The sequence below is a fragment of the Anser anser genome, assembly GCF_964211835.1.
Source record: "Anser anser genome assembly, chromosome: 20".
Classification (NCBI taxonomy): Eukaryota; Metazoa; Chordata; class Aves; order Anseriformes; family Anatidae; genus Anser; species Anser anser.
In genome coordinates this window covers 11,074,392-11,091,089 of record NC_139741.1, presented here as the reverse complement: position 1 = coordinate 11,091,089, position 16,698 = coordinate 11,074,392, and the positions used below count along the sequence as shown (strand labels likewise).

Below are 16,698 nucleotides of genomic sequence, written 5' to 3'. Positions count from 1 at the left end.
GTAAGTAAACAGTAAGAATTTCTCTACAGCACCAACTTAGGGATTTTGATCCTCCCTCTGTGTGTGCAGGAGACGGTCAGAGATGGACTGCTTTCCAGGCAGCTCCCAGTATTTTCTGAATTAACTGAAGCAAAAGATTGCAGGACTAGCATGAATTGGAGGGAGCTTTTATAAATGCTGTTATGTTTTTGGGTGTCTACACACAACAGCAACCACAGAAGTTGGCATCAGCTAGATGCAAAACTAACACTGGCTAACCCCAAGGCATGTAACTAATGGCTCTACACCACCCGCTTAGCTCCGAACCTCCTGCTCACCCTGGGAGCGTCCACCTTCATTTTGTGTCCCTGTGCTGTGCCCAACACCTCTCTGACCCTGTCCCCTTCCTCCGGGGCCGTATTTGGGCTGATTTACGGTGCCAGTGTTAGTTTTGCATCTAGCTGATGCCAACTTGTGTGGTTGCTGTTGTGTGTCTGCCTGGAAGCCAGTAGCTACCCAGCAGTTTGGACGAGTGCCCCCAGCCGCTGGTTTTTAACGAGGGTCTGGAGCATTGAGTGCCTGGCGGTCGCTGTCTGTTCTTGTAGGTGAGGTCTGGAAAGAACCTGCTCAAGGGTTTCTTTAGGATGCCAAGCGTCCTGTACGTGCCGGTGAGCAGCCTGCAGACATCCATGCGAACACCACTGCTGGTACCAAACTGGAGAATTACAAAATAATCTTGGAAGTTGGTGACTTGTTTCTTCAGCTAGAGTTAGTCAAACAAAGTTTTCCACCTGGCTTCTAAAATCCCCTGACTTTGTGGGGCTTTGTGTCTGTCCTTTCCTGCTCAGCTGGGGCAGAACCAGCCAACCCTCGCAGTCTGCTCCGGGGCTGGGGCTGCCTTTAAGCTGCGAGTTTGGTGCTGGGCTTCTTCTGCCTGCGGGGCAATGAATGCAAGATGGAGAGCAGCACCTCCGTCTAGGCTTGACGTTGTTTTACAGTGTTTTGCTGTTGTCTGTGGAAGTCAGAGCAGCGATACTGCAGGGCAGGGAAGCAGACCAGAGGCAAAGCAGGCTGAATTGGGAAGGTGAGGTTTTGGCAGGGCACCAATGCCAAGGTGCTGACCAGGGCTCCTGTCCTTTTTCCCATAGTTTCCCACATGTCCCTGTGCAATTCTTTCACTTCCAGGTGTACACGCTCACCCTTCCTTCCCAGAGGTGTTCACTTGCTGGCTTTATTGAGGGGTTGTTAGGTGTTTGGCTGCTGCTGAAAAACAGCTCAGGTGAGCAGAAGGGCAGGAGCGGAACTTTTTTTTTTTTTTTAAAAGGGGGAAATCTGGGTTTTGCCCTGGGGAGAGGAGGATGCTTTCATCCCCGTGGAATCAGTTTTGGTTTGGCGAAGGCAAAGTGTTAAGTGGCACTGGACCATGCAAATTCTGCAGCTTTAAAGCCCGGTTCTGTCCTGCTTTTAACTTAATTAGCACTTGTCTTCAGAAGATCTCCAGGTTCACAGGAATCCCCCTCTTTGTTCAGCTTTTGTACCCTTTTAATTTTTAGACATTTCTTTAGCCTCTCAATTGTGCCCTTTGTGCATGCACAGACTAGAAGGATAATTTGTGTGCTTGTGGATTTTTTTCTTCCCCTTTCTTTTGAAAGAAAGGTATTTTAATGCTCTTTCTCTGGGTTCAAGCTGCTCCTGCCCTGCCAGCACCTACATCTACTCCTTTCTCCTAATGAGCCATGTCTCTGCCAGTACTGGCTCTGCTGCCCCGTGGGACTCTGCCCGGCCCATGGGCGCACGGCTGCATAATGATTTGCAAATGCCTCTCTTACACAAGTACAGGGAAGATCCTGCTGTTTCTGTAGACTGCCCAGTAGTCGGGAAGAACCTTGAGATCTCAAGTTGGAAACAGTTGAGTAAAGAGCACTGAGCATCTTGCTTGAAATGTGCAATCCATTGCAGCTGCAGAAGCACGTATCCACACAGCCCAGGCTACGGTTCCCTGGGTCTCCTTGCATGGGCACCATGGGAAGGCGGCAAATGGGCTTTTTGTTTAGATGCCAAAACGGTGTTGATCTGGGGCAGTTACAGCAATTGACTGTGGCTAAAATAGACTTTTAACTGTCCTGTAATTAGATTGAACAGCCAGAAGATGGAGGGGCTTGGGGAGAACTGTTTTTACAATGAGTTAGGAAGAGATTTGTGCAAATAGTAGGGGATGGTGGCAGAAATTGCAGCCTTGGCTCAGGAGGGGGAGTCGTTACCTCTGCAGAACATAGGGCCCCTCTGGAAACACCGTGCTGCAACTTCATACAGTCATTAGGGTTGGAAAAGACTTCCAAGATCATCTGGTCCAACTGTCCCCCTACCACCAATGTCACCCACTAAACCATGTCCCAAAGCACCACGTCCAACCTTTCCTTGAACACCCCCAGGGACAGTGATTCCACCACCTCCCTGGGCAGCCCATCCCAATGCCTGACTGCTCTTTCTGAGAAGAAATGTCTCCTCATTTCCAACACGAACCTCCCCAGGCCCAACCTGAGGCCGTTCCCTCTAGTCCTATTGCTAGTTATCTGCGAGAAGAGGCCGACCCCCAGCTCCCCACACCTTCCTTTTAGGCAGTTGTAGAGAGCAATAAGATCTGCACTCAGCCTCCTCTTCTCCAGACTTGTTGCATTAGTCATTTGAGAGACTTTATTCTAGGCACATCATGCTTCAAAGCAAAGCGACCTTCTCAGACACCCCTTGTGCTCCTGAGCCACCAAGCACTATCAGTTTGGGTGCTTTGAACAGTTTTTGCAGGATAATGCCTGACCTGTGTGTCACTGCTGGGGAAGCCTGAGCAGACAGTGGTTACCAAAGCACCGAGGGACAGGTCGATTTGAGGCTATCCCTGAATCCAGATTCTTTTCCATAAGATGCAGCACGAAGCGGGGTAAAATGGACCTGACCTTGAAGGGCTGAGCTGACAGTGACTGTTTCCATGTTTCTTCTCAGGGGGTGACGTACTGCGGAGAAAGCTCGGCCAGCAGCCTCACCATGGCCAACGTCCCCTGGCACGAAGAGGTGGTGCGCTTCGTCCAGGAGCTGGCCGAACTCATCCCAGACTACGAAATCGCCTGTGAGCACGAACACTCAAACTGTCTGCTGATAGCTCACAAGAAGGTGAGACTCCTCTGTGCCAAGCTGTGAGAGCAGGCACCATGCCTTGTCCTTGGAAGTGATGTGCAATTGCCTTATTCGAGCAGATTTTTTTTTCTGGAGCTAGCTGAATACTTCTGGAGGGAAAAATGCCTAGTATGTTCTGTAGAGAGTTAGTAAAGCTACTGCAGGTTTCAATTGGTCGTGATAACTCACAGCACTTCCATAGCGATACAAAGCATGAAATATTTAACGGGTCCAGGAAGAGCTCATTGCACTGTTTCTTGTGCTTTGTCATGCTCACTGCTTTGTGTTTTGAGAGAGGCAAAGGCAAGTCTTGTTGAGGTGGGCGAGCTGTTTTTGTCTCATTGCCTTATTTTTCTTTGTGATGGTCTTCACTGGTATATGCAGCTCTGTAGGGAACTTATGCTTCACACCAGGTTAAGGTAGTGTTTTGCCTCCTCTGGACCCTGGCAGTACTTTCCGAAGCTCTAGATGTCCTTGTTCACTTCAACCAGAGCTGGAATAACATATTTTGCTTCTTCTGGAGCTATAATTTTGCCAAAGTTGAAGTTGATATGTAGATGTTAAATACCGGCTGCTTGCTTTTTTGAACTGGACCTGCCTTTCTGTAAAATCATTCATCAGAACGCAACCAGCACGTTTGTGTTCTCCATCCTGATGATGGATGGAGAAGAGGATGCAGAGCTGCCTTCTGATGCCACCCAGTGTCGTTTATGCTGCTGGGGCACTTTGCAAGCCAGGCATGTCTCAAGCAACCATTGAGCGTGTATGTAAAATGTTGTGTTAGAAACTCAGGTTCCTTCATAAATACCATCAACACAATTTGAAATACAAGTGAAGTGCCAAAAAATAATTTTTAAAGGATGCAGGTTATGAGAAATATCAAGTACAACTTGGCTTTCTGAGCTCCAGCAGAGCTTAATAGAAAGATGATAGGAAATGTATAATGTGCTAGCAAGGCAACTGGTGGAGCAACTACTTATTATGTTACTAGTGATGATTTTGCTCTTTGCATATTCTTTGCTTCTGTTTGTTGAAGCCACATATTTTCTCTTGCCATTTGCTTGGCCGGGGACCTGGTTTTAGTCAGTGTTGCATGGCTTTACATGCAGGACAATTCTGGCCATACTATGCTACACCCAGGGAGTAACTGGTTAAAATCGCCACTTGCAGAAGGTCTGAAATATTTTGAATTGGTGTTTGGAAACAATTAGAATCTCATTGTACAAAACTTTTGTGCAGTTGCAAAACTTTGTTGCTTTTCTTGATTTGCTGTTTTATGGGAATAGATGTAAAAGGAGCAGAAAAAAATGTGATACCTGGCACTATTTTTTTTTTGTTTCAACTCACCGTAAAGTTGCTTTATTTACAGTCTCAGTCTTGGTTGTTGCCACTGGCAACTGTGCCTGAACAAATCCTTGAATGCAAAAAATCCTTTTCTAAGGTGAAAGGCCCAGGGAAAGAAAGGAAACAGATTGCCACCTAAGTTATTGATGCATAATTTAAGTAACACTGTTAGTAACAAGAATAGATTGATACCAGCCCAGGAGGAATTCAACAGCTGCTTTGCTTTCCAAAGCCATTAGGAGAGGGCGTCTTTTGGAAACAATCTATGCTTGGTACTAAAACAACTAATAAAAAAAATATATTTCTATTACATTTAATTCAGAATTTCAGGCTCCAGTGGAGAATAAAATTTGTCAGTGTATATTATTTGGAGAAAAATCTGTACTCTGGGAACAATCAAAGTGTAGTGAGTAATTGCAAAATCAAAGGTATCTTTAGAAAGTTAAGGAGTTGCAGGAAGTAGGTAATAAAAATAATTTTAAAATGTGATTTTGTTCTTTGGGCTCTGCTAGGTCTGAGTTTTGAGGTTTTCAAACAATACGAATACTAATAATTTTAAACCCTAGTATTGAAGTGCCAGCCTCTACTGAAGAGTCTGGACACGTCAGAAGTATTGCACCTTGATTATAGTCTCTGCTCCTTGACTTAAGAAGAGACATTGATAGGCACCTGCTCACTTGATGAATAATAGTTTAGGATTTGAGCTCTGAAGTATTTTAAGGCCAGGGATTTAGGTACAAAAGGGTTTTTTAGGTAGAGGAAGCTGCAGTTTGTCTAGTGGTATTTTCTTGTTTCAGGAAATCAAGAGGAGGTTATAGAAGCTGTTGCATTTTAGGGGTACTTCAGTGTCTCGAAAATCTGCTGTTAGTCTTTGAAGTCTCTTCCCCCACACATGTGCATGCACACATGTTTTTTTTTTTTAATTCCGTTGACCAGAAGTATGCTCATGGTGTCTGTGTGTCTTTCTACAACTAAAAATAAGAGGCTAGTGAAAGCCTTCAGGCCTCAGTGAAGCTAGGGAAGCGAGAGGACTGCTGCTTACCTCGGGGAGCTCTGGACCTGGCAGCTCTGCACTGTGCAATAGCAGCTGCAAAGGCTGCATGAGCTTAAGCCTTAGTGTGAAGTGTTTGCTTTCCAGTTACCCTTCACAGAGCCCTAAAAAAAAAATAATGCAGGGAGCACCTGCACTGCCCTCGCAGTGAGCTGAGGAACCACTAGCTGCAGGTGTTCCCACGCTTTGAGGTCAGCTGGGTATCAGTACGAGCCCCCCGGAGCCAGAGGGCAGCTGGGCTTGGGTGCAGGGTCCATCTGGATCCGGGTTCCCGTGGCTGTGGGATTCCTCAGAGCCATCTTCTCTGTGTGCCCCAGCACGCTGACCTCCGGCCCGCTGCGTCCTGGCTGCGTCCGCTTTGGTTCTTCAGCAGTGGTGCTAAATCCTTCAGTAATTGTATTGCTTTGTACCAAATTCTATAAAGGCCACAGTACAAAAACCTAATTTGTTAGTGCTTTTGAACTAATTGGCTGAGATATTGAGACAGCGGTGACTTTATAATACAACCATTAATATGTATAACCTTTTCCAGAGTGAGACCTCCGGCAGCGGGCTTTCCTGCATGGTAACAATAAACGTCTCCTTGAGACAACCACAACGAGCACCTAAGGAGAGGGAATGTGCTCCAGTTGCCTTGCAGCAAACATTTTTTTGAATGAAAGTTAGCATTTCAATAATTTCTCAAATGAAACCCTCTGCCCCACTTTGCTGAATTTGCTTTATGCATGTGTTTACCACCCGCTTCCTTGTATCGAAGCGCTTGCCTGCCAATTACCTCCCCTTATGTTCGTTTAAATATCTGACTCGCTTTTGCAAGGGAGTTGGTTTCCAGCCATGTTCTCCCAGTTGCTTTCCAGCCCCGAGTTTCTTGTTAGCACAGTCTGCACCCAGTGCTGCTGCTCAGTCTGGTCCTTAGCAGGTCTGTGTGTGTGTGAGCATCCCTGCATCCCCCGTGGTGCTGGGGTTGATTTCCATGTCAGTGAGCCATGCCTTAGCACAAGGAACACTTTTTTACCCTGAGTGGAGGTGTCCGTTAACAGGGTGAGGTGAATGGCCAGCAAGCTCAGAGAAGTTGCTGTCAGCATCCTCTTTTGTGCCAATAAACACATTTGCCTGACTTCTGCAATCAGATTCAGGTCCGTACCCTGGATGCAAGATCCTCTAGGGCTGCTTGGTCCAGATGCAGAGATTTTGCCGCAGAGCTCCCTCGTCTCACCAGTGGAGTATTTTCTTTCCCTGGTGCTTCTGGCTGGCTCCTCTGGCGCAGCAGGGTCGCAGCAGGCACAGCGTGCCCACTGGCACCGAGCAGCTGCAGCACGAGCCAAGGCAGCCACTTTTGGGAAGGTCTCTGCGACCACTCGATGGGGAAGATTTTGCTTTTGTTCTTCTTGGAGGCCCTGCAGGAGGGTATTCCCTGAGCTACCCCGTGCTGGTGGAGGACACTGCTGGTGTCCTTCCATCGAGGGTACAAGCGGTGTGATAAGGGAGACATGCTGTCAGAGGAAGGACTCTCCTCGCTGTCCTCTCCTGGAAGAGATGGGGATTAGACTTCCCATATCCAAGATGTGGTGCTGAGGGTGCACAGTGTGCCACCACAGCAGATGTCATGGGTGGTAGCTGCAATTGAAATAAACTGGGGGGAGATGGCAACGTGGTCTGTGGTGCTCATCGCTCTCCATCAACCAAGAGATCTTCCCACCAGAGGTGAAATCAGCCTTCTTTTTGTTCCCACCAGGCTTTCCAGCATCACCCGTGTCTGTCCCATGGGGCTCTGGTGGGACACGAGGACTTCACACGCGCCCTGGCTGTGCTTGTAGGAGGCTTGAGAGTTTGGGTGAAGGACAGTGAAGTTGCTCCATGCTGAGCATTTCATCTATATTTAGGGAGGAGAAGGAAGCACTTAACTACCAGCTGCAGATTGACTAACAAGGGTTATATGACAGAAAAATAGTCCGTCACATCTGTTTCCTTCCTGCCTCGCAAATCATTTGGAGAGCGTGAGCTGTCCCTGTGATCCTGCATCCCAGATCCAGAACTTGGACCCTGGCCTCTTGCTATCCTCAGCTGTTAAATCAGCATTACCCCACGGCTGTGACTGGTGCAGTACACGGGGAAAAGGGACTTGGCTTGCTGCTTCATGTCAGAAGGTCACGAAAGATGCCACATCCCTGAGCTGGGGCTCCTCCCTGTCTCGGGACAAAGTGTCTCAGTAGCCAAAGTACAGCCTGATTGCAGGTGTGAGCAGGAGGTCTTATGGGTTTTAAGTTGCTTTTTTTTTTTTTCCCCCCCCCTCTGTCTCCTTCCAAATAGGAAGGTGGCTCTGCTGTGCTTGATCTGGTAGTTATTAAAAGAAGATCAGTTATGCTAAGGTAATCAATTTTTCATCCATCGGAATTAAAACAGTCTGGATGTAGCCCTGGTTTAATTGGCAGATGAGTTGTTCATCTTTGCAGTGGGTCCAGATTAAAAAAAAAAATCTGCAATAATGAATCTTTTCTTTAGACTAATTCATGCAAGATTAGATGTAATAAATAGAAACTGACGAGTGGCAGATGAACGATCCCACGAGCACCAGGCACTGCAGTACCGGCCCAGCAGCACAAGGCCAGGTCGCTTTTGCCTTGGTTTGGTGTTGCCTTTTTGTTTCGCTGCTCTCAGGAAACGTGATAGCAAACCCCATTTCCAGGCACTGTAGTTGCCAGCTCTGAGAGGTGTTTCATCTACTTCAGCATGGCTGCTTGCAAAGAATGGGTTGGTTATAACCTTCTGTTCCACATGTTTGTTACTTAACTAGTTTAATCTTTACTTCTTCCATGCAAAGCCTGAGGTTACAATTGATAAATAAAAATAAAAGGTTTTTAGCTTTTAACAAGCTGTGTGACCCTGTTAAGATTAATTTATCTACAGTATTTCTTCTTTTTTCCCCTGAATGACTCCAGCTCAGCCACTTTCACTGTTGAATAAAGGGAGCCTTAAATAATTGTGAGCCATAATTAGATGAGAAACTGCGTGTAATAATATAATGAATTATTTGTTTGACTTTAAGGAGTACTGTCAGAGTTCTTTGTACTGACAGGTGCCAAAAAGTCACTGCAGTTGCACAGTACAAGTTTTGTCTCTCATTATATGTGGTCTAATTAATAATGCCTTGTGTGCAGGAGTTGCTTACTGAAATGATTGGCTGCATCGGTTTTAAAGTAAGGCGCTCGGGACTGAGACCTTCAGAGTCATTTTCCAGCTGCCTTCCTGGTGTCAGACATTTTTCTGGGCGCAGACATGGGGAGCGGCAATACAAAGCCAGTAGCTGAAAGCAACCTTATTGCAAATCCGAAGCGGTAAATAATTCCTGAGCAGCACATTTCATGTGGCATTACCCTGCACTCAGACATCTATTTCAGGTCCCAGAGTTCTTAAACATTTCAGAACTGTGCAACCTTGAGAAGTAAAATGGAGTTGGAAGATGCGATTGTATTTCTCACAAAGGGAATCATAAAGGTGAGGCGGGCTTGCAAAGCCAGCCATGGTGGCAGCAGGAGGAATGGACCCATCTCAGCCTCGCGCGCTGCCTCTGGGGCTGCGATGTTTAAATTCCTTCTGACTGCAAGAGCCCAGCTGCACCGTCTAGACAGCTCACGACTTCTGTCCATTATAGAAAATCCAGATGTGCGCCTACCCCACCAAATCTGGTTCACAGACAGGTTCTCTGCAAGGCTCGTGCTGTTTCTTTAGGACTGATGTGCTGCAGCACACCTGGAGTCTGGGACTGGCCCCAAGTCTCTGGTGTCAATGCAAATGCAAGAGGAAAATGGATGGTGGGTGTTAACTTCTGCACTGCTGTACAGCTGCTTGTAGACAGGTTTATTTTTGTATTCTTAGTCAGATAACATTGCAGATCGATGAAATTTGCAGTGTGGTGATGCTCCTGAGTTGTTCCAGCTGCTGCCAGGGGAGCTAAGGAGAGGAGTGTTTCTGCTATGCACTTTTGTCTCAAAATGCTCGTAATGTAAACCGTCTAGTGTGAAGCAGGTGGTCTTCGGTGACCCCATGGGCTGTGGGCTCACCTGGTCTGAAATGCAGTCTGCACTGCTGGCAGGAAGCTGCGCAGGTACTCGAAAACACACAGGCATATTTTTAAGTTTCAAGAATATAAGTACAGAAACATGGAATTTAAAAACAAACCAAAAAACTACCTTAAGTGCCAAAGTGCAAAGCCCCGTTCCCTTTCCCCAGAACAATATTTTTTCCTTATTAGTAAAAGAATATATTTAGGCTCAGCAAAGAAAGCATTTCAAGGGAAGGTGCTGACAAACGGACTGAGGATACCTGATTGCTTTTCCAAAGATAAGCTTTATTCTCAAAGAGTGTAAATGGAGGGTAGTAGTACTGGGTTTTAATCTCTCTGCTTTTAAATGCTCTGACAGTGCAGGGAGTGAAATGCTGCAGGCTCTGAATGCATTACTTCCCATAAAAACAACGACAAAAAACTGTGGTTTTTTTGGAAAGCGCAGCCCTTCCTAAACCCTGCCTGCGGCACCGAAGCACCCCGCAGCACTGGGTCGCTAGAGCCAGCAGCAGCTGCTTTGTCCTGGCGACACAGAGCCCGCGTGTAAGCTGTCAGCTTGTGTCACTCGGCAGGGTTTTGAGAGAAGGCGAGGGAAGACCTCATCGCTTCTGAATGTGTAAGAGCAGAGCCAGCAGCTGGGTTTGATGTGGTTTTTGGGATGGGACATAAAAGTGCAGGCGAGGGAAGGGAAGCATCCGAGCTGCTGGCCTTACGAAAGCTCAGCTGCCGAGACTTGCTCTTGCAAAATGCTCTTTAATGTCTCATGCTCTGTGCAAACCAAGTAAGCGCTGACTAAAGCACTGGCCAAAACCCGTGTTTCAAAATGCTGGGGATTGCAATTAGAAAAACTGTTAGGGGACTGGCGTGACCTCCCTGCACATCCAGACTGCTCCCCGCTGTCTGACGCCGCATCCATGCTGCTGAACGCGCCCCGTTTCCCTCCTTGCTACCGATTGATTTTTGCGTGGTTTTTAAGACTGCATATACAGCTGCTGTATTTAACTGATAAGTACTGCATGTGCCTGGGGAAGACTTCATCTGCCAGACTACTAAACCTGTGCATTTATCCACACGTCCCCAAGTCACTGAAGAAGAGCTGGTTGCGAGCCCCCACGCCCTGCTTTCTCCTTCTGCCCTGCATCAGCCTCATGGGATGCAATGGGGCAAGGCTGCCTTGTGGCCCCGTGGGCTGCATGCCCTGGTTTGTCCTGTTCTGCCCGTGCTATGTCGTCCTGTCCGGGAAATGCACGCTTTTCTGCAGAGACCAACCAGCGTCGATGGGCAAAGAGGAGCCTTCTCCTTCTAGCATGTTTTCCTCTGAGGAGAATATAGCATTATCCTTGTTAGGACAAACTAATTGGGTTTTGGCTGGCTTCCATTTTTCAGCATTGGCATTTCATGTGTCACCATTTCTGCCTCTCTTCTATATTTTATCCCTCTGTATAAACCCCGTGTTTATTTCTTGGCAATTATGCGTGTCTGGGCCAATGTAGTAAATTGTGCTACTATATCGTCCTCAATACATGCATAAATTTTTATCCTCCAAAATTGTTTATGCAAATAGGTTGGTAAGGAGAGAAATATGTAGTGTGGTTCTTCTCCTTCGTGTATGTTGATAGGTTTCTGCAGCAAGCAGCTCCTCTCCGTACAGAATAAACAGCTCTAAACATACTGCAAAAGCTGATTTAAAGGAATTTCCCATTCGTATCCACGGTGCTGCAGCTCTGCCCCGTGCACAGGGCCTTGCTGTCGTGCTTTAAAATAACTTTGAACCAAAAACCTGCAGAGCTGTAAGCAGCTGTTGTAGGGGCAGGGAGGTGATGCTGAGGGTGGTCGCAGCCACCTGATCCTTGAGCTCGGAATGTGTGCTTCCAGGTTTCTCTTGACTCGAGGGCCATTATGAGTTCCTTATGGGGCTCCTTGCACGAGCTGTAGGATCTGCAGAAATAGGGTTTTGCAGAGCTGGGCACCAGTTCGGCTTCTGACCGGAGCAAGCAGCGGTGGGAGCCTGGGGACCCGGGGACAAGAGCTCCCTGGGGGAAAGCGAGCGTTGGCCCCAGCATCACCTTGCTGTTGAGCAAAGCCCTCGGGAGGCGCTGAGTTTGCCTTTCCAGACAGCACAGCCTGGCCTCAGAGCCACTGAAGGAGCTTTATTGCTCTTTTTTTATGATGCTAACTTGAAAACGAGGGGAGGGTTTCAGCCGTTTGTCTTTTGCCATGTCTTTATCACCTTAAAAGACTTAACTGGGTAGTGAAAAATTCGATAAAACATCCAACTGCATTAGCTTGAAATAACACTGATGCCTATCATTGGTTCACCTGTTGTATGGATGTTGTGAAACTGTTCTGAGTCTTAAATCTTCCATTATCTGTGAAATAATCATAAAATTGTTAAAACTCGATCTGTAAATCCTGGGCAATTGAGGCTCTTCTCCCCTACCCCACGTTAGTCTGGTTTTTATTCCTTAGCAGAAGTAATTGGTTTCCATGACAAGAATAAAGGATGGTTCCCATCTCTTTGTTTTTTATTGCTGTTGTTTTGCAGCCCCACAAATATTTAATAGTATTTAATCTGCTTTTGTAACAAACCCCAGGCAGCCTTCATCCGGCCGCTCTTGCGGGAGCTCTTGTTGCGCAGGTCTGCAGCAGGCGGTTTGCAGCGTCGGTAGCTCTGCTGTGTCAGGAGCTGCACGTTTGTATATCGAGTCCAAATTAAATGGCTTAGAATCTCCCCTGGGTGCCCCAGCCGACATTCAGGACACCTGTGGAGCAGTGCGAGTGATTGTGCAAGCCTGGGGGGTTGGCTGGGGGCTGCCGCCTCCGGGAGCTGGTGGGACCGGCTGTGGCTCACGTAGCCACGGGTTTGGTGCGATCCGGTGAAACCAGAGCTCCATCATTTTGTCCTCAGGAGAGCACGTGTAGGGCTTTACTGTAAGGGGATGAGGAGGGGGCAAATATCCCCTTCTGCCACTGACCAAGCCACCTCTCCAAGCCTCACCTCGCTCAGAAGCACAGCCCAGAGGCTGCGGGTCCGAGCCCGCTGCACTTGGGCCACCTGCGAGCTGTGTCCTCCCTGCTTCTGCTGTACTTGTCCTCCGGGAGCCTCAGGAGTTTGTGCTGCCTGCCGGGGCTCTGGGGAAAGGCAGAGCTTTGGTGCTGCTCGAGGTTTGCTCGTGCAGAGGCAGCACCCAGTGCTATGTTCCTCAGTGCTGTCTGCTGTCAAATTGTGGGTCACGAAACCCCGATGCTCCGCCTGTTTGTGCTTAACGGGGTGCTTCTGGTTTGGGAAACATGGGGGCTCGTGTCTGTTGGAGCCGTCAGAGCTGCTAACAGCACGGTCTGCTTGCAGGAGCGCTCTGTAACGTGTGGCCAAAATCACCCCACAGAGACTGGTGTGGGTGGGAGGTTCTGGGTTTTATCTCCTGCTGTTGGTCTTGTTGAAGGTCACCGTCTCCACAGAAGAACTGATAACACAGTGAGATACAGCCATGGCAGGGCATGAAGAAAATAGTTTGCTTTGAAAGGAGAAGCCATATAATTGTGTCCCAGAAGCTCATGTCAGACTTTCATCCCTGTGCAAGACAGCTTTTACCCCCAGGCGGGCAGTGGTGCTGTTCTGCTGGGAGGGATGACACCAGCACCGCTGACGCCAGCCCCTTCACAGCACGGTGTGGGTTTGCCCACGTGTGCCCCGTTAAACTGGGGTGCGTGCAGCTGGGGCACCACGGGCTGGCATGGTAGATCACTGATCTAAGCGGGGCTGGTTCTAGAAATAGTTCTCGGTGTCTTCTGCTGGTCGTAGTATGCTGCCATCATGCTATTTCTAGCCCTAAGACTCCGGAGAGGCCCATATCTACGCCAGGGTTTGGGCTGGGGATGGCAGCTGCAGCCCATAGCCTTGTGTCAGCCGCCCCTGGTGGCACGAGCACCTCCCGTGGCTTTGGCTCTTGCTCAGCCTCTCTTGGCTGCAGGGTTAAGGATTCTCTGCAAGCTCCCCCTTCCCTCCTGAGACAAGAGCATCCCATGGGTTTTCAAGGAAACGGGCTTTACAGAATTACCTCTTCAGCTGGTTCCAAGTCTCAGCTGTGGCTTTATTCTTTATGTAGAAGGTTTCTCCTAGTTGGCCTCAAGTCTATCTAGGGACCCATCTGACGAGTAAGGAGCTCTGAACACGTCATGGGAATAAGCTCAGCAACTTGCTGTGTGCTAAGCAGCTCTGCCTCATGCTGTGTGTGTTACAGGCCATGTGGCTGGATCCTGTAGAATTTTTTGCCCTTAGTTCGTGTGAGAATTTATTGATGAATCTCAGTAGTGAAACAAATCTGGGGAGGGCTCTGATGCACGGTCTGAACTTGTTCGTGTCTTCCCTGCAGCCTCTGGCTTTTGGCATATGATGTTTCCAGACAGGCACTGGGGATGGAAAGAGAGGGATGGGAGAGCAAAGAGAAGGCGCAGAGGAGTGCCACGGGCAGAACAGGTCCAAGCGCCGGGTCTGTGCTGGCCGCAGAGCACCACCGCCTGCCTGCAGCACTCCCAGCTGCTGCTGTGCTGGGAAAGGCTGCGAGCGGGACTGCACAAACTTGCTCTGGGATGCTCTTCGTGCCAGTAAGGTTTGAGTCTTGGTAGTTAGGACTGCACCGGAGGGATGGGAGCTGGGTGACTTGGCCAAAGTCATCTAGCACCTCCCATCGGGAGGGAAGCTCAGCTCTCCTGAGGCTGGGTCTGTCGGGGACCTGTCTGCTTTCCTAGCGATGCGTTGCCTCCTCTGCTGTTGCTTTATTTGCAGCCACTCACATGGGAAAGGACGTGTTGCCTTGTTTAAACGTTAGCATATGAAGAATGAGCCTTGGGCGAGTGTATTTACAGTGAGACTTCTTCCCGGCTGTTCTGGCTCTGCAGTCACACATCTCTGCTCTGGGGGAAGGACTCCTCCTGCAACAATTTGCTGCAATTACACAGGCAGCAAGAGATTAACATTGGCAATATTTGATTCAAAATTTTGCAGGTATCAGCAGTTTTTCCAACCAAAAAAGCTTTTAGCTCTTGGGCAGAAAGTCAAATGCCATTTAAATGCATAACTATCAGGTTTTTAAAAAATCAGGGAGCCAGTATGTTTTCCCTCTTTCTTTGGATAAGCTCTCAGCTCAGACAAATCCTGATTGAGGATTCAGTCAAGGCTGCTGCTAAATTAGCAGAGCAGGTCTGTGAGACAAACGCAGCTTCAACTTGTCAAAGTAAGGAATTCTTAAAATTCGTGTATGGAAAGAGGATCCGTGTCATTAAACCTTTTTATCTTTCCCCACTCCCAAACACAGCCCCCCTGCCCTTCATCAAGGGACCCCTGGGTATTGGGCTCAAATTTATACATTGTCTCCAGGACTCCTCCAGTTCCCCAAATCAAGGTGTCTAAGGTCTAAACGACAGTGCACTGGCAAGTGCAATTGCACCTGAGAACCGGGCTTTGGGATACAAAGTGGGGCTGAAACAATGTTAGGATCTGGTACTTCAAAGGATCGGGCAAGGCACCAAACAGTCAAATCTTCATGAAGCTTATCTGCTGGTAGACAGCTCTGCTAAATGACTACAGCTGTAAGAGAAGTGGCCATCCTGTTTCTGCGTTTGCTTTGTCAGACCTCCTGGATGAAATGTAGCTCAGAAACAGTGAGCTCCTGGTATTTGTCTGCCTGAAGGATTTCCTTTTCCTCTTAAGGAAGTTAACTTCTGGATGACTTCACCTTGGACCTTAATGGGGCCAGAAATTTGGAAAAAAAAAATAAAAAATCCACCTGCCCCACAAAAAAAAAAAAAGGAAAAAAACTACAGCTAGGAAACCAATTTAATACGCACCCAGCTTCAGCAGCTTGTCCCACCATGAATCACTGCCATGGTGGTACTCCCTGCTCTGCAGCACAGTAACACGTCTCTCTTATTTCACAGTTCAAGGTTGACGGCGAGTGGTGCACCTGGATCAACTACGAGCGCTTCCAGGAGCTGGTACGAGAGCACGAGAGGAGCGGCGGATCGAAGACGTTCACAGCAGCAGACTACACAGCCAGGACTCCTCGCTGGGCGCTGTTTGGGTCCAGCCAACGGGGCTTTGATCCCCTGGACGTAAGATACCAGCGGAAGAACAAAGCAAAAGACATCTCCGGGTGCTGACGTTAGGATGGGGCTCGCCGATCTGCAGGCTGGCTGATGGATGAGCTTTGGTCTTCATTTCCAGACTAACACCCATATCAAATCTGTTCACGTAGACTTTCTGAAGTTGGGTATTGAGAAGGATGGTAAAGTCTTTGTTTAACCCTTCCCTCCTGTTTTTAGGGCTTCTTGGATGGAAGTATTTATAACGCTTTTTATCTTGTACAAATGCTAAGTGTGAGCAATGTATCGCCGTTGGCAGTGCCATCGGGGAGGCCGTGTTCGTGATCTCTGCGGCTGATCGGGTGCAGGGAGCAAGCATTGATTTTACTTCAGTGCCGAGTCATAAGGGAGCCCGGGGGGTGCACCCAGCTCAGCTACAAAACGTGCAGTGTCCATAAGGATAAGTGTGAAGGGAATTTAGTCACTGCTGGCTGGCTGGATCTGTGCAGGCGTGACTGCAAGCAGATCTAAAATCCCTGCTGAAGGCCTCATTGTACCAACAACTGTACCTTTATGTGTTTTGAACACCTGCCATCTGCTGAGAGACCCTGTCTGATGCCCAAGGTTCAGCTTACTGGGGGTGGTGTAAGTAACAGCACCCCTGGTAATGTCGTGTGCAACTTCTGATATCTGTCCAAATGTTTTCCAGCTTCATGGTTTTGGCAATGTGTACTTTCCAAGCTGTTTTACTCCAGTCTCCCAGCAGCCTTAACCAGCACATGATCCCTCAAAGCCACGCTGGGCTCATGGAAGGATGCCTTTGCTCCACCTGTGCAATTCTCCAGCCCGTTGTGGTTTAAGCCAGCAGGCAGCTCAGCACCATGCAGCCGTTTGCTCGTTCTCCACAGTGGGATGGGGGAGAGAATCAGAAATAGGTAAAACTTATGGGTTGAGGTGAAGACAGTTTAACAGGCCAGAAAAGGAAGGGAAGATAATAAAGGAATACACAAAA

At 48.2% G+C, this 16,698-nt stretch overlaps 1 protein-coding gene across 4 annotated transcripts in view; it reads left to right on the top strand.

Moving 5' to 3' along the window:
• Positions 1-16,698, top strand: part of TYW1B (tRNA-yW synthesizing protein 1 homolog B) — a 107,695-nt gene extending 90,997 nt beyond the window's left edge. For all 4 annotated transcript variants that reach the window (XM_083805799.1, XM_083805800.1, XM_083805801.1 and 1 more), the window contains 2 exons: positions 2,977-3,144; positions 15,543-16,698. In XM_083805799.1, coding sequence (XP_083661925.1) covers positions 2,977-3,144; positions 15,543-15,764 — 390 coding nt within the window. In that variant the 3' untranslated portion in view covers positions 15,765-16,698. The remainder of the gene's footprint in view (positions 1-2,976; positions 3,145-15,542) is intronic.